Source organism: Pipra filicauda, unplaced genomic scaffold (genome assembly GCF_003945595.2).
Source record: "Pipra filicauda isolate LSUMZ 115617 unplaced genomic scaffold, ASM394559v2 scaffold47_size6085603_pilon, whole genome shotgun sequence".
Lineage (NCBI taxonomy): Eukaryota > Metazoa > Chordata > Aves > Passeriformes > Pipridae > Pipra > Pipra filicauda.
In genome coordinates, this window is record NW_024104620.1 from 3567944 (window position 1) to 3595922 (window position 27979).

The window sequence follows — 27979 nt, forward strand, 5'->3', positions numbered from 1 at the left end:
CACAGGGAAAAACTTCTTCCTAATATCTAATTTAAACTTACTCGCTTTCAGTTTAAGGCCAATACCCCTTGTCCTGACACTACATGTTTTTGTAAAACATTAATACAGAATAATTAATAAAAAAAATGACACAGACAAGGACTCCTCAGGGTTATGATGCTTTAGACAGAAGGACACCTTAAATAACACAGAGTAGCACAAGCAACACCTACCATGAAAGAACCTGGTTGTATCCATACTGAAAATCCCTTTCCTGGCATTTCTGGACAGGATATGCCAATTGGTTCTCATGGAAGTAGAGGACCTTTTTCAATTTGCCAAGGTCAGGGCGGAGGGCAGCGAGTTCAGCCAGGTTAAGCACCGAGCTTGCAAAGAGGATCCTGGAAAACAAGGAGAGCAGTGTTTCCTGTCGGTGAGTGTGCTCACAGGGGTCACCCCTTCCCCTTCCCTCCTCTCCCCCCCTCCACCAAGAAAAACATAACCCCTATAGGGACACATCAATAGCTAAGCCTTAATACCATGTAGCAGCATTCAAAGTTTTGATCTCTTAAAAAGCAGCTGCTAAGAACCCAACTAGAAAAGCACCGAATCTCATTGGTCTTCCCAGCTCGGTTACAGAGAGATGCAAAATAAAAAAAAAAAAGCTGGATGGATTTTATTGAAAAAGGCAAGAAAAGCTGTATCTGAAGGACAAATGGAACAAAGATAAGGCTGACTAGGGAATACTTTGCTTGCCAGTTTCATTACACTTTACTTCTTTATGCAACCAACTACTGAAATTCAATATATGAGTAGGAATGGCACATGTTCATGTTATGACATAAACCCCTTTGATTTATGCAGTGCACTTATCTAGTATGGTCTGCTTTTCTTCCCCCCCCCCTCACCCTTTCTCTGTTTTACTTTCACATTTTTATTAGGTATCCTCTGTAATGAAATGTTGTTCCTACCCTTGCGCCCCAGTCCTGCTGCAGCACTCCCGCTATTCCACAGTGCACACCACTGCACGCATCCTTCAATTAGAGAAAGCAGGCACAAACAGCACTAACAAGCTGCTATCTTAGCCTTGTATAACTTCCCAGGCCATCAGAAAACGAATGTATTTAAATGTGTAATACGAAATCGCGACCCTACTGTAACCAGTGGTGGATTTCCCTGCATTTCACCAGAAGTATGGGAGCATCTCCTGGCCCCTGGCTCGCACTGCTTCCAAGCAAGCTGAATCCTGAACTTTTAGAGAGCTGCAGAGCCTCAGACATTTGTGTTCTGTGTTTCTTATCACAAGGGATTAAAAAAAAAAATAGAGATCCGGTATTTATTGCACACAGAACATGAAGCTTTAATAAACTACTTTCCAACACAGCCTGTTTCTGAATTGGTTTTTTTTGGTATGCACCATTTTAGTGATTCAGATTAAGAACTGATTTATGCAATGTTTTATTATTTTAAAATATTTCCTGTTTTTTCTATTTTTTCCCCTATTTTTATTCCCATTCTTCCTCTTTTTACACAAATTTTGTGTTCAAGGTTACTGCCAAACCCACATCACTAATGTCATAAACTTATGATTCTGGCTGTCAACCTCAAAACTCATGAACTTCCCCAAACGCTCATATATACCATAGTATATCATAGATATCACATAACATCATATCCTATGCTAACTTACGCCCTTCTTAGATAATCTGTATCTGCAGAACAAGCAGTTCCTAGAGAACAGATCCTGTATCCATCTTCATCAACCTGAGTCAATGCTGATCTGAAAGGCTTACAAAAGTAAGAGATGAATGTTATTGCCTTGTTCATCAAATATTTGATGGTTCTAGAGGGTCTGTCAAACAGAATGACAAGTAAGATACGAGCACAGGTTGATTACAAGCCATACTAGGAGGAAAAAATAGTTTTACGTAAGTCATTACTTATTTGTCACCATGAGTAATGACCTGTGGACCTTGTAATGACCTGGGTGCCAGGCTCAAAGCAGAGGCAGGAAAGCTTCCTGAGGGCGAAGCAATATCCCTGCTCGAACACTGCTGTGAGTTTAGCACTGGAGCGACAAAGAAAAATGTAAACTGGAGAAAACGCACCCCAAAAATCACAAAAATGAGATGAACTGGTTGCTTGGAAAAAATCAGGCTATTGATGGGACAAGAGAAAATGGTTTCCCACTGAAAAAGGGTGGGTTTACATTAGACATAGTAATAATTCTTGGCTGGGAGGGTGGTGAGGCCCTGGCACAGGTTGCCCAGAGAAGCTGTGGTTGCCCCTGGATCCCTGGAAGTGTCCAAGGTCAGGTTGGATGGGGCTTGGAGCAACCTGGGCTAGTGGAAGGTGTCCCTGCCCATGGCAGGGGGTGGAACAAGATGAGCTTTAAGGTGCCTTCCAATCCTTTTCTGTGACGAGTTAGGAAGAAAACTGATGCAGGATAGCATCGATGAACTTGGCTGAGTTTGAAGGAAGAGAGGGGAAAAAAGAGATGGCACATTGGGACTGAAAACATGGGAAACAGCAGAGAGCAAGGGTGGAAGTGGAAGCAGTGGAGGTGCCAAGGCTGACATGCTGACTGGAGAGAAAAGGGCAATGGGGAGACAAGGAGAGAAGAGATCCAATTTAAGCTTAGAGAAAACCATGTAGCTCTGAAACATCTGAACTTGCTCAGATTGACAATGGGATAATTAGGAGAAGAATATGAAAAAAAGATGGTTATAGCCACAGGAAAGGAAAATAGTGTTTGCAGTACTGGCTTAGGCAAACTGGAGGAATTCAATAGCATCATTAGAGTGTGCTGGAGGCTGGCTATGGCAAGAAGGACTGAAAACTTGGAAAGCTTGCAAGAAGTAGACCTAAATTTTCTTCACTGTAAATAGAAAGTGATAAGACTCAACTAACAAGCAGATCACTTATCACTGCCCAGCTCAGCAAAATAAACTGGTGTCAAGAGAAAACTGTTGCAATGACAAGCAGATTCAGATTTAGAGCCTGAAATGACACTGCTTACGTTTCTTACAGCAAGAAAGAAAAATAAAAATAAACCCATTTATTAGAAAACACCCTCCTTGACTCGCGTGCACTACTTCACAGCGCTTCCAGAATTTATCCCAAGTACGAGACACTCTTACACTTGCTTCTTTACTGGCATAAAAGCTGTTAACTACCAGCACTAACCAATTTCCCCGGGTTTATAAGCTTAAATAACACCTGACAGCACGATTCCCCGTGAACATGCCCACAGAGCAGCCGCGTACGTGGCTAATGGACTCACGCAGGGCACTGGAGGATATGCTGGAGTGTATTTCCATTTAACACCTATTACAAGGGGAAGAAAGGAAAGTTTATTATAATGGGACGTGCGACATAAATATATGTCAGTTGTCATTCCGTGTGACATCAACTTTCATTTTACCTCGGGTTATTATTTAAGTAATAAATCCTAACAAGGTGAGCTTTATCATCCCACGGAGTGTATCCGGGAGGTAGAGACACAAGGTGATGGCAAGAACGCTCGAAACATGATAATTCCTGACAGCTGCTGCTTGAGCACAAGTTAAATTGAACAGTTTATCTCAGCATAAAGATGTTATAAGGTTTTATGTTTAATTTAAAAAAATTAACATAAAACCCAGAGAAAGCAGAGTTAGGCAATCTTTCACAAACATGACATACTACAATCACTGTATAAGCTGGATTAGTACTTATTACCATGCTACTAGAGAATTAAGCTGTTTTTAGACCACCAAAGAGCTTTAAATTGCAACTTTTGTCTCTGTAAGAGAAACCTATATTTAAAACGTCTGCTAAATTCAAATTAACAGCTACATCATTAACTTACCATCTCACAAAACCCCCTACAATTCAACCGCTATTATGGTATCCTTATCGAGACCTATCAACACCACAGCATTTAATACATACAGTACTCTTCAATAAATACAGCGTGTGAATCCTCACTAAACCTGCGCTGAAGGTCACATTCCTAACACACTGCCTTAGCCCTCCTCTCCAAAATATCCCTGAGTACTCTGGTGTGGGACAAATGACCTTCTCCCACAGAGCAGTAGCCCCACTGCCTTGGAAACTGGCCAAATTTCAGGGCCACCATCACACAAGCTGCAGTCTAACACTGCATCATCTTGTGCATCATCTGAATCAGTTCACAGTCCTTCTGAGTAACTACTTGTGTGAAATCAGTTAAGCATGTGCTTAACTAATTGAAATATTCCTGGGAAGGAAGCTGAGCATTCCTGCAGGTTTAGAGCTGTGGCATGTCCAGAGAATGCTCTGCTCTTTGCTATTGTCTTCCCCATTATTTCGCTCTAAAGGACTGAAAATCAGTAAAATATAAAAGCCTTTACTTTTTTTTTTAAATACCAGCAGACAAAATGACTAATACAGGTTTCCACTTATATCAAACAAATTATAATAGTGAAGGTGCTAAAGCATTTTTATTTGGTTTTATAAATCTTCTTTGTGTCACACAGCCGTGATTTACTCTTTTATGGCATTGCCCTAAATCTTTCAATTAAATTCCCATGCAACTTAACTAAAAACACATTTTGCCTTCCCCTTGGGAGACCACACAGGGCATATTTATGTATCTATGGATATGGAGGCTGAACTCCACCAGGCTTATGGCACAAAGCACATTTAAAACAGCACCTGAGTTGTACTGGAATGTTTCCCCTGTCTGGCAAAAGCTCTGCCAGCACGAAGGACAGATGGACATGAGCACCTCAAGGCAGCACAGGTAAACCAGTGCTCCCTGGAAAAGGAGAACTGCTGCAGGATACGATCCCACAGCGGCAGTAGGGACCCTGCTTCTCTACAAATGAAACACTAAATCATAATTCTCTGCTGCAAAACAACTACAGCCACAGTAAAATGAGTTCATGATTGAAGACCTGGCAGTCCAGAAAAGAGGCACGAGCGCTCTTTGTCTGCCAGGTGTAGTATTACAATAAAACGGACTTAAGATTTGGGTAGGAGTACAAATATGAGCCTCTTAGAGGAAATGGGTACTAAAAAAAACACTGTTCAATAGATGGCACTGACTGAACCAGTCAGATGCTGGCACGGGTTGCCCAGAGAAGCTGTGGTGCCCCATCCCTGGAAGTGTTCAAGGCCAGGTTGGACAGGGCTTGGAGCAACCTGGGTTAGTGGAAGGTGCCCCTGCCCATGGCAGGTGTTGGAACAAGATGAGCTTGAGGGTCCCTTCCAATCCAAACCATTCTGTGATTCTATTTCTGGATTGCATTAGAGTTTACCCAAACCATTCTGCTCTTTGTTGCCTCCTTAAAGGCCAAGGCAAAGCCAAGAGGTCTGACCCTAAACAGAATCACCTCAAGAAACAGAGGCTTCAAAGGTGATGGAGGCTTCAAGCTCCTCAAGATCAAACCTCTAGTTTCCTTGATTTCAACCCAGAAATTAAACAAGTCCATGGATTTGGCTTTAAGTTATCTTTCAAATGTAAACTGTATATCAAATATCACTTTTTGTGCCTGGAATGTTAAACAGAACAGTTATTTTTGTTTATTATTACACACAATTTTACATGATCAACTTGCAGAAGTTGCATTTTTATCACTAGCCCAAGAATACACAAATTACAGTCCCGTATAAAATGCTTTTCCCTTTCCCATTACACAATACATGACACTGAATTTCTGAACAATAAATACTAATAAGTGATAATATATGACAGTATACAGTATAATAAATAATAAATTAACAATAATTTTTGACATGGAATATACAAATGTCAGAAAATGCTTATAGATATTATACCTCATAAATTAAGGTTCTGTAGATAGAGCATAATTTGAAATGTTTACAGAAATAATTAAGTCTTACTATTTTAATGTTCTTTATTTTTCAGAACAAATCACAAGGGTTGTCATGCCTTTCATCTTAATTAGGCCATGTGTTTGTCTTATTTATTTCTATGTACTTTCATAAACGTTTACAAATATTAATTGTAAAGAAAAATATTTTTTCCTCTTGCTGTAATTGCTATATGTACATATAGTACACAGTGATAAATATTCAGTTCAATAGGTTTGGATTTGGGGGTTGCCTTGTATGCTGAAATATAGTAGGAATGAAGAGCTTGGTTTGACTTCATATTGCCATTCCTTTTTCTGTATATCTTTTTATTTAAAAATTCACCATTTAAAATACTCAAGAAGTTACATAAATGCATTTTTTCATTCATTAATTATTTGGGTTCTCTCTCAATTCCTTCCTATCCCTCTGAATCTTTATTTCAACCAGCTATTAGAGGATTTACATACAATCAAATCTCAGAATCCAATTTTAGGGCCAGATCCCCATACGACACAACTGGTTAAGAATCAGCCTTCAACATTTACCACTATTTTCAATGACTTTTAACTCTAAAAGATACAGAAAACTATGTGAAAACAGTTAATCAAAACTACTTTGCTATTCAACATCACAAAGGAAGCTTGAAAGAGACTCTCACAGAGCAGACTTTTGAGGGGGAGTGTATTTTGTTTGGATTGCTTTGCTTTTTAGGCAATGACACTGAAGCTTCTTGAATTTTATTAAGTGTGTGGCACTATTTTTTTCCCTGAATTGTAATTAAATTTGGCTTCAATTAATTACTGACAGATGCACATTTTTACTTTAGTGGCCAGATTGTTCACCATGGGCTACATCAGCCTCGCTGTTCCCACGAAGGGAGAGGTCAGGACCAAGCAGTTATAGCTGTGGTGATGGGGGGAAGGAGAAAGCCATGAATCCACATCATCTTCCTCACTCAGATTTTGTCAGCAACAAATAATGAAGCAAAGGAATTTTATTAGAGCAGAGCATAAGCAAATCAGAATAATTTTCACCCACTAGTGAAAAGTAGCCGTTGTTGGATGGTTTCTATGGCCAGACTCACTCTGCTCAAATAGATGGAGCAAGGAAAAAGCAGGAAGCGAGAAAAACAAAGGATATAGTGAATGAGGGTAACAAATTCACCAAAGGTAAATACACAGGATATAGTGACGTATAGTGAAAAGACTTTTTAAAAAGAAAAATGCATGTAAAACTGATGTTCTACTCAATTAGGCAACATTTAAACAGTGTTCTTTATTGTTTAAAGGCTGCAAATCCATTTCACCGGGTATTTTATCTGTCCAACTCTGGAGAGGAGCCAAACATGTCAAATGACTGGCATGAACAAAGCAATATGGTCAAGATGTTGTAGCAACATGGAGAAGTCCTAAGGCTACACATAACACTACTATTCAATAGCAAATCTGAACTACAAATTTTGAGGATCGTTACTTCACGTCACCTGGTGTCAGTTCGGATCCAGGATGACACAGAAGAAACAGTCCACCTGATGGATATATGGATTTCACTGCAAGTGAGACTGGTTTATCCCACTGAAAGGGAATCAAACTCAGTGCAGCACAGACCCACCAAAATACTGAGTTTCCCTTACAAACGTTTGTACCAAGAGATGCTCAAATGAAATAACAAATGGCTGATTTTCCACTATTTCAATAAATTCTGGCAAACTGAAAACTCAAATCTTCCCCAATGCTCAGGTTTACACATTTTGTATCTTAAAACAACAGAACACCCACTCACTCTGCACAATTGCAGAGAAGATCATGGAATCATAGGATGGTTTGGGTTGGAAGGGACCTTAAATATCATCCAGTTCCAATCCCCTCCTGTGGGAAAGATTTACAGACTGTTTAGTGTTACATTTCAAGTGCCCCAAAAACCCTGTTCTCCAAAGTATTTCAGATTGCTTTTTATGTTGCTTTATGCACCTTCATATCTAAACACTTTTTTTTTTTTAGAAATTTGAAGACTGTCACTAAAAGGGACTTAGTTTTCTTAGCAAACAGCTTTCACATTTTTCTAATATCCCACAGCTCTGATTTCAGCTCACACGATCCATGAGCAGCAAGTCTTTTAAAAAATATTTTTATGGAAGGTCTCAGCTAATTTCCCCCAAAAACTCCCACTCCAGAGCATCAATCCAAAGCATAACTACTGCCTAAGAATGGGGACCTCAGGAAAAGCAGGATTCTTCCCAGAAAACTAATACAGTCCTCGAAAAAGCTCAGACTGTCATAAAACCTGAGCAGCTGGCAACTCTGTCACCATGAAGTATCCATATGGAAGACCGAGATGTGTCAAACTACCCAAAACGAGTTTGGATAGTGCAGAAGATGGAATAAATAATTCAGTATCTTCAACACTTTCAACAGCAGGTAGTAGATATGCTACCTGCTCCTACAACGTGCCAAAATGTAACATGTGAGTGAGAGCGAGCGAGAGAATGTGAGTATCTCCAACCTGTTTTCATGAGGATATTTTGCTCGAGGAACTTCTCTTTTTAGAGGCATATGATCCGTATCAGATGTTTGTCAGGAGCAGGCAGCACCACAGAACATTAGGAATAACTTAGTGATTTTAATATATATTCACAAAGTGAATTCACAAAGTCCTTCATATACACATACTAAAAAAAAAAAAAAGTATTTTAATCAAATATTACAAGAAATATGAAATGAAATTATGTATTTCTCCCAAATGCCCTTCACACTTCTCTAATATTTGTTGCTGCAGCATAGTGGCAACTTTCCTGTCTTAATATAAGCCGAGCAAACTATTCCATGTGCTCAGTGAACTGGCAATCAGATCCACAGTTTAAATATTTCTGCTCTGTGTTCATGACATAGTTCAACTATAAAACTACATTGTGCAGTGTCAGTCTTCTGCCACTTCTTCCCATAAGAAACAGTCACACACTGGTGCATAAACATTCATCATTTATACTTAGAGAAGATAAAGTGACACTTCTGTTCCCTAAGAAATTAAAATGAGGTAATTTAATGCTTAAGGGTCTCCAGACCCGTATTTGGAGGAGCAAACCCCTACCTACACAGATTTATCCACCAGCACTTCATCAAAAACACAGGGACAGCAGGTAGACTGATATTTAAAAGCACATCAATACAGAAAATGTCAGGTTTTGTGTCTTACACACTATTTTCAGCCCCTGCACTTTCTGATAAGAACATTTCTTAACTGAGCAAAGCCCACACTCGCTACCAGATTTGAATGATTCCACCGAAATGGCTGAGCGACCGACTGAAGTGAGATTTCAAAGAAGTGAGACAAACACTCTCCTAAACTCAAAAGCTGCCAAACATATTTCATCAGACTTTCAAAAGATAATTGTTTTGTCTGTTCTGAATTAAGCTTTAAGTGCTTTAAGAAAGGTTTCTCTACAAACATGGCTAAAGATCACAAAGGGGAGCATTTGGAATGAATGGAACCCTTCAGTCATGTATTTATTTAATATCACTTGCATCATGCCTGGCATATACCATAAGCTGGTTTATTTCCATTTCCATAACATGATTTTAAGGGTAATCTGCACTGATGTCCTACCATTTTATTTCACATGTTATCATAACTGGGCTTTATTTATAATGCAACCAGGGAAAGAGAAGGAATAAAAGGGTCTCAGCTGTGCATCTTGGAACTCCTGACATGGGATATAAGGGATCAACCAGTTCTGGAAGATAAAAAAAAAAAAAAAGTCTTTTGCCCATTTTACTTCTCCAGCTCCTGGCTGAGAGTTTTGCAGGGTTAAAAACTACAACAGGCATTTACAGTCATGTCTGGTCAACTTGCACAACGTGGATGTGTTCCTTGAGTAAGTAACCCATATCTCCACACTGCAAAATGTTGAGATTTCCCCACGTGGAAAATTCCAATAATAAAATAATACTTTAATAAAAATACTTCTAGGTTTCCATATACTTTGTAAATTATGTTTTTCCAACACATCTCATAACCATTTATTACTTCAGAATTCCTTTTATCATTAAATAAAGCATCCAGTGCTGAATGCCCACTATTCCCCAGGAACATGAAAGAGAAACACACGCCTCTGGGGTTGAAATCTTACGTAATCAAGTCAGAACACCACACCAAATGCTTTTTAATCTTCAAGATTAAGAAACTGAGGCCAAGGCTTGCTTATCAAAGGCCACCAGGAGAACCAGGGCCACAGTGAGAACTCAGGAGCCTGAGCCAGAGTTGAAGATAAGTGAGTGTCACGATCTAGTGATTTAATCAACTCATATATGACCACGTCACGGTTTATGTATCTTACGGACCCTGCTCACCACAGTACCTGACAGATGTCCCAAAATATTATCTTTGTGAGACCATACAGAATGATTCAGTATTTCCAGATATCATATTTTCAGTCACAGATAGATGTATATGCACTGTGTTTTTGTGTGCATGCACATGCAGATACATGACATATATACATACTGTATACATATATATTTTCTAGCAAAATCCACCACGAACCATTCTGAATTGAACTGTGCAAACTGTGGCCAGGAAAACTGTTGACAACAGCTAGTTTGTTACTGAGAAAAGACCACTCTCCATCACAGAAAGCTAAAAATTTGTTCAAGATGGCTGGGCAATGAGCTTTCATATCTGCAAAACCTGAGCACAGCAAGGTAGTTTTGGTCGAAGTCTCCAAATAACACCACTTTTCCAACGATGCCTTTGAGCTACACATAAAACCTTTCAGGAGCTCCTGAAAAGGAAACTTGACTCAAGCTGTTTGTCAAGACAACTGAAGATGTTCTTTGGAATGTATTTCCAAAAAGGTTCTGGAGCACTGGTAGCTGTGCAATCATATGGGATTAACTTTCTGTATATATCTCTATATATTGCTGAAAGAAACAAATTAACTTGAAAATTCAGAGTTCTTTATACAGCCCTGTGCTCTTAGGTACAAATATTTAAGTAATCTTTACTTCCTGTCAAACACTGAAATGGATATTAAATTATATTAAATTATTATAGATACAAGTAGTAAAGTTTCTTTGCTGCTTTCTCTGTTATCTTCTGCATCTTGGTATTTCTTACACTGAGTATAAAAGTTATTTTAATATTAACTGTGATTTAAATTCCTGCTTCTGTTGAAACACTAAGTCTGTGCAGGATGTATAAACACCTGCCCAGAAGCCTCATGAATTTTCCCTGTAAGGGATCACTCTACAAACTGGTTCAGGAAAACAGTATTTATTCACAAGATTCCTCTCCTCAGTGATTTCAGGATGTCAACCCTTCATCCACCCTTTCTTTTTTTTTTTACTTTAAAATAAATGAATAAATAAACAAACCCCATAGAAGGAAGGAACTTGACCATTCCAGTCTCAGCTAAAACCAAAATTCCCTGCTAAGCACTATGACCACCACTAGTATCTGCTCAGCATGGTGGGAGCTGCCCAACCTGCAGGAACACAGAAAGGGTGAAATTCTCCTCTTGACTTCATATATGAAATTAAAGACAGGAATACAGTTAATATTTTAAAGAAAAGAAAAAAAATAAATGTGGGAAATGTCCCTCTCTCCTCTTCCAGGATCTGTGGATTGACTTGATGGGAAAGAAGCAATCTGGTAGATAAAAGATAACAAATTTAATATTTTCCTTCTTTCCTATTCCTGTGTAATAGTAGAAAGAACAAAATCAAGAAGCAAGGAACTACTGGGAAAAAAAAAAAAATCAAGCCAAAATTACATCCGTCAGGGTGATGGAGTGCAGTGTCCTGCCCAGTCCCACCACAGGCCTCCTTGGGGCTACTGTTTCAAGTAAAAATTAAACAAGATGACACAGAAACAGTTCGAGATTGACATTTTCCAGCTTTGTGTCATGTTACATTATTTGAATGAATCTCAACTTTTAAAAACATCCAAAGAAAAGTGAGTGAGGGCTGTATAAAAAAGACGTGGAGGAAATAAGACTCCCACTAGAAACAAATCAGCCACCCATGGTGAGTTCTACCAAAGGTAAGAATATTCTTAAAAGACATTGTTACCTATCCCATCCACTCTCTTTTTATTGCCACATTAACATGAAAAATGCACATTATTCTACCAGTATTTTTTCCCTGTGACTTCACTCAGGTCCATCTCACAAGGGTTGCTGGATGAAGCCCAGTGTTTCCACCACTGCACCCTCAACGTTCAGAGTCACACAACACAAGGACTCCACTTTATTGGAAGGATACAGCCTCAAAACTCCAGAAAAAAAGCTCTTCAGAAGTATAAAAATAATATGCAGGACTTTTTTCTCAGTTACCAAGAAATTTGAAGCAGCCAGCACTCAACCTCCCTCTTCTCAGCACTCAAAAGCACTTACAGAAAGCCTGTTCTTAACCCTGCCGCCCAGAAAAAATTCCCTTTTATCTTCCATTTATTTTCATTTTTACCTGAAAGGCAGAAAAGAGTTGGGCTTTTATGTACACCAAAGACAAACTGGACTTTTTTTGCAGCGTATTAGATTGCGGTCGACTTCCCCTTCGATCTGAATGGATGCATACCTGAATTTCCACCAAAAAAACCAACAATTTTGCCTTTCTGATTTAAGCCCGGCACGTATTTAATGCTAACGTTCATCTACCCATGTTCTCACTGTTTGAGAACTCGGCGCAGGTGTTATTAATAAAATAAATTTATTTTTAAAAAGGATGCTATTCTATAAGCTTTGAAGCTCACACATAGTCTAACTTAAGCCAGCTTGGGCTCATCTGGTCTTTAAATGACTCCTTTCATGTGGTCAGCCCACGAGCCATACGTACTGCTGCTCAATCACGCCACTGTACATCGTCAGCGCGAGGATGATTTGCATGATTTGCATTTCCTGTACGCTCCGGCTTCAATGAGCTCTAAAAGCACCACGTACAAAAGAAACCACCGCCAAGTAATGCAAAGATTTTTAGTTAAACCAGATGAGAACTATTTTAAGTCAGGCTGCCAATACTGAAAAAGAAAAAAAAAAAATAAGGAAAAAAAATTTAAAAAAAAAAAAAAAAAAAGGGGGGGGGAGGTTGGGAAATGTCTCGGGGATATCCTGTTGAATAAGGATTTATTTGGAGGGAATCTGAACTTTAGATTCATAACCTTACTTTTAAAATATAAAAGTTGTATGAATTCCTTCAGCAAGAACGTTTTTCCCCCCCTCAATATTTCTTAGCTTTTGGCACCACGTTGTATTATTTATTTACTTAATAGCACATAAAATGGATACTGATTATATTTGGCTTTATAAGGTAGGAAAACTAATCTAATCAAACTGAATTCACCGATTGCTGGTTAAAACTTCTCCCTATGAAGAAATCTTTCATTTTACCCCAAATGATCAATAAAAGCTGTTGGACAAACAGCTATGACAGAAACAGCATTACAGTGGGCTTCAATGAATAAGAACTAAAGTAAAAAAAAGAAAAAATGTACCAGAACCTCGTCGTCATGAAAAACAGAGACAGATGGGGAGCCAGACCTATATGATGCTACAAATAGATGAATATCTTGTAAAGATTTCAACAAATGTTATAAGACCCAGTCAAAATCTGAAAAAGTACAGTGCAGCAGCACAAGCAAATCTGAAGCTCACCTGAAATCTGAGCCATAATGTCATCATTATATAGATTACCAACATTTCAAAATTAACAATAAAAATAGAGAGTGTCTTTAAAGCCTTTTTGAAATCTATTCTAAATAATGGCACAATTAGTAATGTCATTATTTAGTACAAAGAAAATAAAATTAAGAAAGTTGGCTTTAACAACTACTTTGGAGATGAGGTGTGTCCTTTTCCAAACTTAAAAATAAAGGTGGGCGCACGCACTTCATGCTTCAATATTGGATTTTATGGCAAATCTCTCTTCAAAAATAGATAAATTCAGATGACTGAAGAATAGCAGGCTGATAGAGTGGGCTGCATGTGACCAGCTACAGGGCGTACATCACGTCTGCCTGGTAGAGACCCAAGACAGGCTGCTCGAGGAATCTGCATATCATCACACTCCCTAAAAACCACAGCAAACTCCCAGGGCTGTCACTTCCAAAGGACACTCATTTTTAGAAAATTAAGTTGCATCTTCCTTTTTTTTTTTTCCCCCTTCTGTATTGTTCAAATGTAACCAAATATCAGATGTGGGAGAAACTGTTACCGAGGGGTTAAATTCTGCCCTGAATACAAAAATTCCACTTATTTCATTGTTGTCTGCAAATACACAGTCAAGAGAAACATTTAATCACAACATGCAGTTTCTATATTGTGACTGTAAGATTTAGTAATCGAAATGGCTACCAGGATAAAAATGCATTCTGTCATTTTTCCACTTAGAGAGCCCCTGTATAATGCTCTTATTTAAAGGTCAGCTAATTTTATTATGGAAAGTAACTAATAACCTTTATTAATTCTTAGGCTCGCCATTCTCGAGCTCGTCAACCAAATAAATAATACACTGCAGGAAGATATGATACAAACCAAGCTGTTGAATACAATCTCTCCGTGTTTGCAACAGACAAAAGAGGTCATTAGAAATTTAATACATGGGGTTTTTTTGCTCTGGAAATTAGGAAAATAGGGATAGACAGAGCTTTTTAAAAGCCAGGTTGCTCGTCCTCCCCCCTGCTCCAAGATGCTGAGGCCACCAAATGAGGTGCTGAATCCACTAATATCCAAGCACAACCACGATCCCAAATGTTATGTTGCACCTTTTTTTATGTAATTTCCTACATTTGCAGGATGTGCACAATATTGGAGACCATAAGAATTTTGCTTAGAAAGTTTTTCTGCTTTCACTTAATAAAAATGACTGAACAACGTGGAAATATCGAAGTTAAAAATATATGTATTTATATTTTATTCTCACTATACTTCTTGTATGGGAAGCATTAGTACATTGCACACTATAAAAAATAACACAAGATTTTCCACTTTTATTAAGTATTTTTTGTTTTCCAGAAGTACCTCAGAATCCAGCATTATTCATGGTCAGCCTTTCCTAGCACACTGCGTTGGGCGAGTTTGTTCCTAAGAAACATTACAACGCTTGAAACTAAAAATAGATGGTTATTTTTAGCTATTTAATCACATGAGGAAAAGACACAGTTTGTATCAGTCTTCTTTAATTTACAGAATAATTCCATAACGCGCCCTGTGTGTATATCACGAAAATCCCTGGCACACAACCTCCAGGCTCCCACACCGGCTGCAAGTGGAAGCAAAATGGGGTTTAAAAGATTCCAGCAACAATAGTCTTGTGACTAAATCAGAAACAGAAGCACAAGTCATGAGCCAAACAGATACCTATCGGTTTCCTTGAGCTTAATCTGATTAAAACATGGCTCTCAAAAATATTTAATAGAATGCCACGTCAGAGAGCAGGCAAATGATAAAAATAGTTCATGACAGGAAATCATTATTAAAGCAGCACTACTTGTGTATCTGTTATGGAAATTTCCCTGTAATTTTTCGAGGTTTCCCCTTATGCTTTTTCTTGAGTTGCTGTGACACTTCTTTTTTTTTTTATCCCCTCAATGGTGTGTAAGTTTGAGATGTAAAAAGAAAATTATCACTGCAATTTTCCAACTATACTCTGCTCAATACCATCTCAAGTGTGTCATACATCATCTTGCCATTCACTTGAACAAAAAAAATCACATAATATGCAGAGGTAGAAAATAATCCAAAATGGGGAAATGTCAGTAGGGCAAAACGACATTCATAAGCCAACACAGGGGAAAATACAATAAATAAATAAACAAATAAATTTTATCTTAATTTTAAGGGCTTTCATAATAAAAGACTCTTAAGAATGTTTCAGTTGGGGAAAATTTCTATGAAGAGCTGCTGGGAACAACAGGAGAGTTGTTCTAGAGTTGACCAACCAACATCAGAAGAACAAAACTGTTGATAATAGACTATCACAAATCAACCTTAACGTTTTAAGAAGTTTACAAAAATAAAATTTAGAACCCTAAAAAAAAAAACCATCATGACTTCTATCACAACCATCCCCCAAATTATCCTTTAGAGCATTCCATAAAATATGAACTAGACTTGCAGCATCTTGTTCAGCCTTTAGTTACATAATCCAGAAAAAGCTTTTGCACCCAAAAAACACCAACCAAACAAAAAAATACTTTTACAAGATCTTATCTTGTAAAAGGTTGACTCCAATTCCTAATCCCTACTTTGCCATCTTAAACAGACTTCAACAAACTTCAACAGCCACCCCCAAAAACCTTTAGATTCTTTTTAAAATGTCACTGGTAGGGAAAAAAAAAAAATCCATCCATCAAATTAGCTTTTCAATAAAAACAGATATTTCATCTCTAATGATGATTCCCAGCTTCCCCAAAGAAAAGCAAGGATTACTAGATCACTGATGTTCTGGCTTTCCATGAGGACACCCAACATCCCTCCTGTACCACCACTTGTCCTCCAGCCAGCCCCTGTGCCCAGCAGCCTCTGCCACTGCACATGGATACTCAAACACAGGCAGGTTTTTAAAATTTAGGTCAAACTCGTAATTATTTGCCACTGGCACATCATAAGACAAACACATGATGTGGGGAAACAACGAGGTGCTTCACAGAGATGTATCTTAGATGGAATCAGGGCTGGCCTTTAATTAAACTCCAACTACTGCCCACCTAAAATCCAGGGGCGCCAGTGCACCACAGCAACAATGATACATTTTAAAGACAGAGACACCATATGTTTTGCAAGTGTCTCTAAGGCCTCCTTGAGTTCTGTCCTGGGTATACAGCCAAGCTCTATCTGACTCAGCATGAAAGGGAACGTGCATCCTATTAACAGCAGTGCTTAAACCTTATTCCATAAAGAGTTTTCCAAGAGCACCCACATCTATTCTTCTTAATATCCCTCCCACATTAAGAAATTATTATCTAATACAGGGAGTAATCAGCTCATGGTCTTACTACAGTCATCCTCCTTGACAAAGCAGGGAAAAAAACACCCAACTGCGAAGCATTAGAGAGTCAAGGTTCAAAACATCCCCGTTTATTGAGATCAATGCAAATTTATTTAGATCTCAGTGCAACAAGACCAAGTGCTGTCTCCTGATACAGACTGGTAAATTCAAAGCCTCTATTTCTGCAGTGGATCTCTACCAGGACACATGGAATGTCACAGCAAAGGACACACAGTCTGAACTGAGGGAAGAAAAGCTGGTGACAGTAAAACCAGAACTAGTTTTAATGTTAACTTTTAACATATTACCATGACAGAACACGGTATAGCACAGAAATTTTATGTTTTCCTGCCATTAAACAGCTTCCTAAACTGAAATACCATTATAGAAACATAGGCTAATAGATAATTTAGTTATTACAGTATTAATAGCAGGAATGACATTAAGAACAAGCCATAAGACAGAGTCAAGCAGGCCCTTCCAGGTGAGAACTGAATGGGCAGAGTTCAGGTGTGCACCAAGTGCTATCCAGGTCGATGCCAATTTGTTCCCAACATGCCTTCTCTCATTCCATACCCCCCTCTCCAATCCATTTTCTCTATATTACCCCAGGAAATGAGACATGTAAAAGGAAAATAGACATTTTTTTGTGGTTCTGAGGATCAAAAACACGTATGTGTAGAATTATATAGAGGGCCAGAACACCTCCCATCGCTTCAGGCTAAATGAGTCATCCACTTCAGAATAATGACCAGTAATTAAACAAGAACCTGTAAAGCTGTTAAGTGCCTGTAACAATTCCAACCTATGACACTGAAGGGATACAAGCTTCCCACGTACTGAAACCATCCATGTGATCTATCATACAGTGGAGCCGCTTGCAAAATAACCTCTCACCTATGGAAATTCTTCTCCTCAAGAAGCCAAACAAAAACAATTTAAAATATTTATTGGCATAAATTTCAGCTCTGTTCCATAAACTGCTGAAGAGACATGACATCATGCTGACTACCTAGACCCGTCTGGTGGATAATAGCCCCAGATTGCAGGCTGAAGACTAAACTGCAGGAGTGTTGGAAGGCTGAGAATCTACAGGTCACCACAGATGCTCAACACAAATCTGACTCACCAAAGCCAGAGCTGACACTCCAGCAAATATAGGAGGTCTGGTGGTGGCAGAGGGTGACACCACAAAAACAAGTCTTGCAATATTTTTGTCTTCTTTTCAGCCTCCTTGGACTGGAAGGAGGAAGGTTTTCCTTTAAGGGGACACAATTGTTCCATCTTCCAGTCCCTGTACTCATAGTTTTGCTTTCATGTTGTACTGACTCTACATATTTCCTGATGCATTAGCAAAATAATTAGCAAGCTCCATGCTCCAATAGGGCATTTCCAACAGTTTTCTATCAGCACAGCAAGCTGCACTTCCCTGTGCTCCCTGGTTTCTTCTTCCACATTTCTAGACCTGAGTTACATGACCTTAAACTTTCAGTGCTTTGCTGAAGTCCTTTCACGCAGCTCATTTCTAAATCTTACTCGTCTGCAAGTACTTGTTTTTCCCTTTCTAGCCCCTTACATCTCTAAGTGCCAAGCACTTGGCCAGCCAATATTCCCAAATCAGGCTTCAAAGACTCAGTTCTGAATCGTCTTGACTCAGGATGTGACAAGAAGGGGCAGGGACCCCCCAAAAGCATGGCACTCTGCTCCTGCAGGAAGGAGCAGATGGCCACCTTCCAGATGGCCGCCAACCTCGTCTCACCAATTCCAACATCTGTACCTTGAATTACATCTCAGAGGATGGTCCTGAGACAGACTGCAGGTCACTGCCCAGGGCCCCGCCGGCTACGCAGCTTCTCCACAAGCCAAAGCATTTTGCAAAATGCAGAATGACAAGCCTGAAAAAAGGTTAAGGCTAATTAAAGTTTGTAGCAGGGCACAGTTGAAAAAGAGTTCAAAAGTAGACGTTAAGGAGAAACCCATTTAAATACATATATTTTAAGTGTATCTCAATTCTGGGGAGACTTTTTCTCTCCAGCCACAAACATCCTGTGCTTTCCACTCGGCACCTTGTAAACCAGGAATTAAGATGTGAACCATGAAAACCCAACCAGTGCCAATGGTTTTGCTCCCAGGTCACCCCACAGCTGAGAACGGGTTTATTTTTCAGCTTCCAGACCAAAAGTCTCTCACAGGACTACAAGAACACTTAACAATGGGTTGGATCCAGCTTTGAACATGATAAACTTCCCAAGACTCAGGGAAACAGCGGTCAATGAATTTTAGCTTGAAGTAGCCAAAGAGTAATTTGTGAGTTCTGTACCATCTAGATCTAATTTTAACGCAGCCACAAATTACATTGTTTCTTCATATGAACTTAATCCAAGTCCTCTTTGGGGCAGTTAAACTTGAAACCTACCAACAGGAAGGTAACCAAACAATTTTGTCTGCCACAATAAGAGGTTGGTATGAATTAATGGTTTCACGAATTTTACAGCATATATTCTTCTACAGTTTATTTAATAAATTCATAAATTGTTACTGCTTTCTTCTTCTGAGTGCATAATTTCCTCAAGAAAACTGTTTCTAGACATTTAAAAGAAAAACGTGTGTTTTACAATAGGAAAAGGGAGTACACTGCATTTAAAAATCCATTAAAATATAAAATTCTGGTTACAGGCTCAACAATCTGCCTAATTAGTTTTTCCTAATTAGCAGGATGCTCTAACCTCTTTAATAAGACTTCTGTGGACAGAATGTTCCATATTGGTTATCCATCTGAGGAAAAAACTACACAAATACTTCTTAAGTGCAGCTAATAGAACAAGTGTGGTTGGGCTTCATGGTCAGAAGGCTGCTCTGGCATGTAATACTGGCAATCTGCAAAAACATGAAATATTCTACCTTAAATACTCTACTGCTCACACTAAACACCCCTCTGTATTTTCAAGACAAAATTAAAGATGTTATACACACAAGTTAATGATGTTACAGTTTTAAGCCACATGATGGGAGGCAAAATAAATATATAAAATAAGATTTAAATAAAATAAAAATTAAAATAAAATACGGATGGATGGATCAAAACACACCACAGAAAAGTGAACTGAAGAGATAAGGGGAAGGCAAATACCACAGTCATGCTGTAACAACCCAGAGCATGGCTGCAAAGGTGTTTTCCTCCACAGCAAAGCACTTGCTTGGTGCACACAGCTTTTGTACCTTCTTCTTCATCATTCACAGTCTCGGTGTGTACCTAGCAATGAAGAGGCAACAATATTACCTCCTGGTCCCCTCTTATCCAATAAAACCCATTCTTTTTATTACTATATATCAATCCTGTAATTCAAGGACTAGCAGCTAAGAGAAATGCAGAGCCCCAGCAGCATCTGTGGTCAGAGACAAACATTCAAGATAAAGAAAACTCAGGCCCCTGTTCCATTAGGAGTTTGCAGAGCAGCTGCTGAGCTTCATCTCAACAGCTGAAATATCCCTTATACTCCTTAAATGCGCAGGAAGCACACAAGCTTCTCAAACTCACTCCCTGCCACCAATTCATTCACCCCGATTCCACCCGTGGCCTGAACATGTTGGTCTCATCACCCATCAACGGACAGGAAAACTATTATATCCTTCATTTTTTTTCCAATCAGTATCTAGGAAAACAAGAGCCATGTGCAAAATATAATCTGAGAACAGTCCCTTGAAAAGCTCCTGCTAATGACAGGAGGTACAGAGGCACCATAAATATTGACTTCAAACACGCTGAGCCCCAGAGACCCCACGCACTCCACGGTGTCAACGACCTTCCATGCAGCTGTTAGCGTTGGAAATTAGTATTTTAAAAGTACAGATGCTGGCTTTTAATGCTGAACTTATATTCCACTCATTATAGCATTACATGGTTAATGGTTGGATTTGATGTTCTCAGAGGTCTTTTCCAAACTTACATTCTACGAGTCTAGGATTAAAATCTACTATTTTTTTTCTGTATTGATATGTAAAACTGCATCAAAGTATTTTTCAGTCTATTTATGACCATGAGTATTAATTCAAGGCAAGACCACTCTCTAGGTTCTCTACTCCATGATTCAAAAAATGGAAGAAAATGTAGGTTTTATCATTTCTAACTCATGGTGCAATTTTGAATAATTTAGACTCTGGTTTTCCCAAGTCTTTTCTGGAAATTTACCTTTTCTCACATTCCTTCCTACCACCTCTGCCTGGAGAGCTTCTGTCTTCTTTTTGGGCAAGACTTGAGATCTGTCTCTAAAGCACTTCAGTCCTGAATGCTTCAACAGCCACAGAAACCACTGAAAACTGGTTCCAGACGAGGCTGGACCCAGAAGACCCTCTGCAAGGCCAGTCTTAAACCTCAAAGATTCAGTTCTACTGCAAACCAGATTCTACCTTGAGTAGATGGCAACACAACTGTCTAGAGTAGGTAGAGATAAAGACTCTGTAACCAAGTCCTTACTTCAGAAATTACATTTAATTTTAGCTCCTATACAGTTTTATTATAGTATAGCTATAGCAAGGAAATTCTTCATCTAAGTTAATTTAGGAATCATTACGCTCTAAATAAAATAAAACAAAATAAAAGATAATGCCATTGTTACAATTTCCACCAAAATTCATTTCCTCTTCTTGCGTAGTTTCAGCACCTTTAGCACTATTTCTCCAAATTAATTGGAAATATAAAATTTTGAGCTGTTATGTTTTTGATAAAATTGATTACCAGGAAATACCTGAATTAAAATAATTTAAAATAATTCTGTTCCTCGAGGTTTAAACACAGAGATGTCGCTAAGCGTGATAACTGGGAAAAAAATGCCTGCAAACTAACTGTTACTAGATAATGGTCCCATTTATCATTCTTAAATTCCATCTTTAATTAAAAATGGGATATTCTCTTACATAAATAAGAAATTGCAGATGTTCTCAAATTACTCCCCTTCAATTTTTTTAATTCTTCCATATATAAGCGACATACATAGAATTATGTGTTCAAAAATCTCTTCATGTTACTACATTATACTTAATTACATGAAGATTTTTCCATATTCCAAACAGATACACATAATTTTATGTAGAGTATGTTATGTTAAAAAATATTTGCACACAAAGAAAACACATCAACAAAAGTCAGTAGGAATACCATTAACTGCAAGAAAAACTAAACTTGAAATAAATTTTCTATTGTTTTACCTATAATAACTTACACCTTTTCTTTTTAAACCATTTGACAAATCAGTAGTTTAAAGCCCTGAAGTATGTCTATCAGGTAAGATGGTGTGAGAGAAGCATCTGCCCCACTCTAAATGCATTTCTCCTCATATAATTATTAGAAATAATACTGGTAGCAGGAATAAATTCTTCCATTAATTCTGCAACAAGAAAATAATATATTTGCTTTTGATTTTGTGCCCACTGCTGTTTCCCTCATTCTTTCTTCAAGCTGCAACTGGGCAGAAACAGAAGTTCAAGTGTGCAACAGGTAAAATGGAAATTAGGAGAGCTGAAACAAAAAGTGATGAATAAGTAGGCAAGGTTATAAAAACATAAACAATAAACCCAGTAAGTGCTCTGAAATGGAAAGCATTCTTTAAAATGACTGTGTCCACTGGACCATCAGAGGAGATGTGCAGGAGGAAGGGAGGAAAAGACAGGGACAAAGGACAAAGGCAAGAGAGGAAAAATACTGTCCAAGGGAATAAGGAGATTGCAGAAATCTTCATTACAGAATGATGAACAAAAAACTCCTCCTTTTAGTTGCTTTGTATTCAAAGATATTCAAATTATTAGACACGATTTATGTATTCACATTTTTTTGAAGGGAAGTTAAACTCATCGTCACAACGATTCAAAGCCTACCAATTACAGGTATCATCCAAAGATACTCAGGCTGAGTAGTATAAAAGGGAAGAGGAGGAGGAAATAAATGGATCAAACTGTGGTTTGGGGGAGTAAGAAGTCCATCCTAAATTCAACATATCCCACTGCACCGTGATTTGGCATAGAGATTGTAATCAAACTCCTGCCTAGGTATGTGCTGCATGTTTAGGGGAGAAACTATGTCATAACCCACAGAATTAAGTGTTTTATGGGTCAGCTTAGATTAGCATTTCTGTTTGATACAGAATAGCATGAGGCAACCATCCATCTCACAGCCATCCTCACCCAGCAGGACTCACCTCACACCAGAGTGGTCTCCAAGATTATGAACTGGGTCCTTTGGATGAAACTACACCAGGACATGATGCTCCTGGAGAGCGTTTAATGGACTCCAACCTTGCCTTAGGGACGTTCAGTCCTTAAAAAACCAGACTACACCTTGTCTGAAGTAAAAACCACCAAAATAATGTGCTGTGTGGAATTAGGCCCAGGAGCATCATTTCCCTCCACCGTCTATCCACAGCCCTATCAAGACGTGTTGCTTCAGTCACATGCACATTATAAATCTGTACACATTTGTAATCCCACAGGAATCAAGAAGATAAAAACAGAAAACACCTTTGGGCACATTTTTTAGAGTGAACATGGACCTGGCAAAGCACCTTCGAAATCCACACTGATACTCATGGACACATCTACAGATGTCAACTGTCCATAGCTGACATAAAAAAGCAGATGTGGAAACAGAATCCCAGAATGGCTTGGGCTGGAAGGGACCTTAAAGATCATCTAATTCCAAACCCCCTGCCATGGGCACCTTCCACTAGACCAGGTTGCTCCAAGCCCCCTCCAACCTGGCTCTCAGGTACAGGCACATGGGCTGAAATAGGTAAGTAAAGGTAACTGAATACCTGGTCTGTTGTAGATTGGAAACTGAGATGGAACAACTACCTGAACAAGGACTTTCAAACTTTAATGTGTTTGGGTCAGGTTAATTCTTGACCAAAAAAAAAAAATTATTTATATATATATATATGTGTGTGTGTGTATGTGTGTGTGTGTGTTAAGGTAGGTCTTCTCCCAAAACTGTTTTGCTAAAAAAACATAAAATTCCTTGTCATTACGCATCAATTCACAAAACCCAGCCAAGCTGTGAGTACTCATTAAGAAAACTAGTTATTTATGACACTGGAATACAGAGCTATAAATCCAAACCATGTGCAAACCAAGTATCTGACAAAATTTGTACTATTTACTTCTTAGCTGGAAAAAAAAATTAAGATTAGGAGTAAAAGCAGAAAAGCAGTAAAAAAAAAAAAAATCAATATTTTTCCCTTTATTAGATGCAAACCAAAGCTTTTTTTACTTTCCCTTTGGAAGATCAAATTAGTGTTATGGGCTGGAATGACAATGAATTGTGGAAAGTATCATATTCTTTATAATATAGTAGCATATATGTTTGTTATTTGGAAATAGAAATGTAATCCATAACTAATCTAGAAATAAAATATATACACAGCAACCATTTAAAAGGACAGATAAAATCCTCATTAAAATCCTAAGTGCAGAAATACTGAATCATAATGCACAATTTCATTACATTTTACTGCCAGCAATGTAAATATCAATTCTCCAGGTGATTCATAAAATTCATTTTAGAAAGAAAAATAAGGATTTCACCCGGCGTTTGAGAACATAAAGGAAAACACATGCTAGGGTTTGAAAACCCAGACTGTTCTTTCCTTGTTTCATCAGAATATTTTGCTGGAATTTCAGCAAATCTTTTACACATCAAACAGACAACTGCCATTTCACATTAGCACTTTGGATAGATCACCCAGCAGTCCCAACCAGGGTCCTTCCTGGCCCTGCACCTCTCCCCGCATCGTCTTCATCACTCCCATCTTATTTCTGCCAAATTTGAGCTCCTATATATTCTTCCCCAGACTTCAAAGGAGGGAGCCTGCATTTAAACTCATCTAAAGCCTCTTTTAACTATCCAAATTGTGAAATTGCCTAATAATGGGAGTGTATTTAGGGGAAAAAGAAAAAAAAAAAAAAAAAAAAAAAAAAAGAAAAAGCATGTTGGACAAATTAACCAAGTAAAGTTTTTGGAGGGAAGAGTGCATGTGGGGGTTTCCACACAAAAACGTAAAGAAAACGTGTCACTTTTAAAATGAATAGCTACCATCTGCCAGCATTTTATCTGAGGCAAAGTTGATTAATGCAAAGTGAATGTTTAAGATCACGTTGCTGTCTGCCTGAATAAATTTCAGGTAGTTTACTTGGGAATTTTTTTTTTGTCCTGTTACTTCAAGGATTCTTTTTGTTGTTCTTATTGGATACCCCCCTCCAAACTTTTAAGGCAGCCAGAGCTAAGAATAAAAACATTTGTACTTAAATCTTTGAGCACCAGAACATTGTCTCTGGCCCCTCAGCACCGCAGAGCAAGGGAATTCATCTGCCCCAAGAAGGAGATCCCACCTCCTTCACCAGTTTCACAAAAACTTTCAAGCAGCTTCTCTCCATCACACTGAAAAGGAAATTTTAACAGGCTGCTTGTGAGCAGAGAAACCACAGCAGTGCTGTTATCCTCAATAGGAAATGATTTTGCCCTTGGACCTTCCTTAATTTTTTTTACTGGATTACTTCATTTTTTACTACATTAGGGTTTTTTTACCAAATTATTTTTTTATCAATGATTTAATAATTTACTTTTATTTACACTTTTCAATTACAATTCTCAATTAAAAAAAATAAATCAGTTGTAGATTTTAAACCATTTAAACCATTTTTTTGGTCAACTTTTAACACCACCTTGGTTTATATATCACCGTTCTGATAAAAATCATTCTCAAATCCATCTGACAATATGCTCTTCTTCACAAGTTCTCTCTGAACGTTAACATTTTCAGAGGAAGCTTCCAGAACAGGTTTTGGGCGACATTAACCCAAATCAAACAAAACCCAGTTTTACGCATACATTCCCACGTTACGTTTTCCCAGCGTCAGATGGCCTCCAAGTTCTCCCTCACCAGAGAGAATTTCACACCCGTTATCCAGGCTGGGACACCCTCTATTATCCGGGGCTACAGCAGTGGAGAGCATCATCTGTGCTGAGCGGTGGAGCTCCGTGCCGTTCCATATGGACGTATATTCTCTCGGCTTACACTCGAAGCTGGCTGGACACCAGCCAGCTCTGGTCAGAAGTCACAAAGTTGTTTTAGCTCAGTACATGGTGCCTGTGTCTCGTATCTTGGTGGGGTTTATTGGTTTAGGCTCAACATGGTGCTAGGATGGCCATCTGGCCCCCGGAGCGGAGATAGCTCCCAGCCAGCTCCTCCGGAGCGTGGGCAGGACAAACGTGTGTGCGTTTGCACCAGCCCGTGTGAACTAACCTGGGTGAACTCCACGGGTCTGCTTAGGGGAGAAAAAAAAAAAAAAGCAAGCAAGTTTAGCACTAATGAAATTAAAGAAGTAATGACCCTTTATTGAGAGGGGGAGCATAAAAGAAGAGCTCAGAGTGAAGCAGCGTCTCCTGTACCCTCCTTTGGGCACCTCGACAGCAAGATGAGAAAGTTCTTATTTGTCCCCAACAGTGAGACTAAAAAAAAAAGAGTGAGTTACACCCACATGGTATTTTTAATCAAAGAAGTGTTCAAGGCCAGGTTGGATGGGACTTGGAGCAACCTGGTCAAGTGGAAGGTGTCCCTGACCACGACAGGGGGGTTGGAACAAGATGGTCACCTTAAGGTTGGAACTTTAAGGTCCCCTCCAACCCAAACCAAACCAACCCAACCCAAACCAGTCTCTGATTCTATGTTTCTAGGAGACCTGAACCCTGTCCTTATGGGATATTTGATATTACATTTAGTCACCTTAGATATTCATGCCTTTATGTCAGCTAATCAAAGTACAAGGGATCTCTAGGAGCACGTTCCCTTCCTCTCTAGGAGCACGTTCCACTGCATCTCACATAAAACTGCACTTAAAACACCCAAATGCTTTTTTACTTCACAGTAACACAGAAACGGGGTGAAACCAAGACAATTTCTGGGCAGAAAATTATTCAGTAATTCCAAAAAGATGAGCCCTATCCCATCTTCAAATGCAACAAAGTTGAGCGTAACACCAAAACACACACTCTTAGCCAATGCCATAAATGAGATTTATGTTTAATTGACCTATATACAGAAGCAAGCACCATAAAATATGCCCAAAAAATCCAAACTATTAGATAAACTTTTTGTTAATTTGTAGGTACATGGTTATCTTTTATTTAGCTAATGTACTACTCACACATATAATTTATTTATTCCTTATCTGAGCATTACTGAGGCAAAATTCTAGGAAGGCCCCTAATGCAGGAAAAATTATCCCAGTTCCTATGAAGATTATATAAACACTTCCAGTATTTGGCAGAAAGGTGTAAAACGGCAGAAATGTTTCCACCACGAATGGGCATCTATGTATTCAGATTTAATGAAATGGCTGAAATTTGCCCTGCCTCGCTTCAAGTCACATCCTCAAACACCTTCCCCAGGACAAAATACTTACAGGAATGTTTCTGAAAATTAAATATCTACAAAACAGTAAATCCTCAAGTTTGCAAGTGCTCGCACATCCAGGCAGCGTTATGTTTTCAGTGGGACTGAACTACTTACTGGAATAAAAATTTAAAGGATCGGTGTTTTTAAGAAGATATTTAGGTGACACCAGCCCATCAGTAAATAGAGAATTCATTCTATAATTATGTATTTTCTCCTTACAGAATAGAACAAAAGCATCAGATCTGAAACAATCCTAATCTAGTAGTCTTAACAGAATATTAAAAAAAAGAAAAACCAACCATATCTACAATATATACTCTTGGAACATACTCCTCATTGCTGAACACCACACCCCCAGGTTGGGTTTTTTTCAGAGCTCTATTAATTGAAAACAATGATTTGTTTTCTGTTTTGTAAAATGTAAAAAGCGCAGAGTTTGTCTTTAAAATATAGTTGTCAAATATCAAGGGGTATATATATGCTAACATTTACCCTTGGGGTATTTCAAGGCTAGAATCTGTTACAAATAAAATCTTTATTCATATGAACAGCTACCTGGGGGGCAATACTGAATGTTATACATAATATTTATACATATATATTTAAAATAATCTAGCAGTGCTATTACAACAAACTGGAAGCTACACTGAATTTAGTCTCTCTGTTTTGCAGATCTAAGTCTTACAGTCCTAACTTTTTGGGGTTTGAATTACTTTCTGTAGAGGATACCCCTTGAAATAT

General features: G+C 38.5%; 1 protein-coding gene across 3 annotated transcripts in view; it reads right to left on the reverse strand.

The window, feature by feature from the left end:
• The window catches only part of GTDC1 (glycosyltransferase like domain containing 1), a 180178-nt gene that overhangs the window by 90166 nt on the left and 62033 nt on the right, over positions 1-27979 (reverse strand). For 2 of the 3 annotated variants that reach the window (XM_027731207.2, XM_027731209.2), the window contains one exon: positions 213-380. In XM_027731207.2, the coding sequence (XP_027587008.2) occupies positions 213-380 (168 nt within the window). Of the gene's footprint in view, positions 1-212; positions 381-8322; positions 8489-18573; positions 18692-19926; positions 20050-27979 lie in introns of all 3 variants that reach the window. The other variant, XM_039386325.1, reaches the window with a different exon arrangement.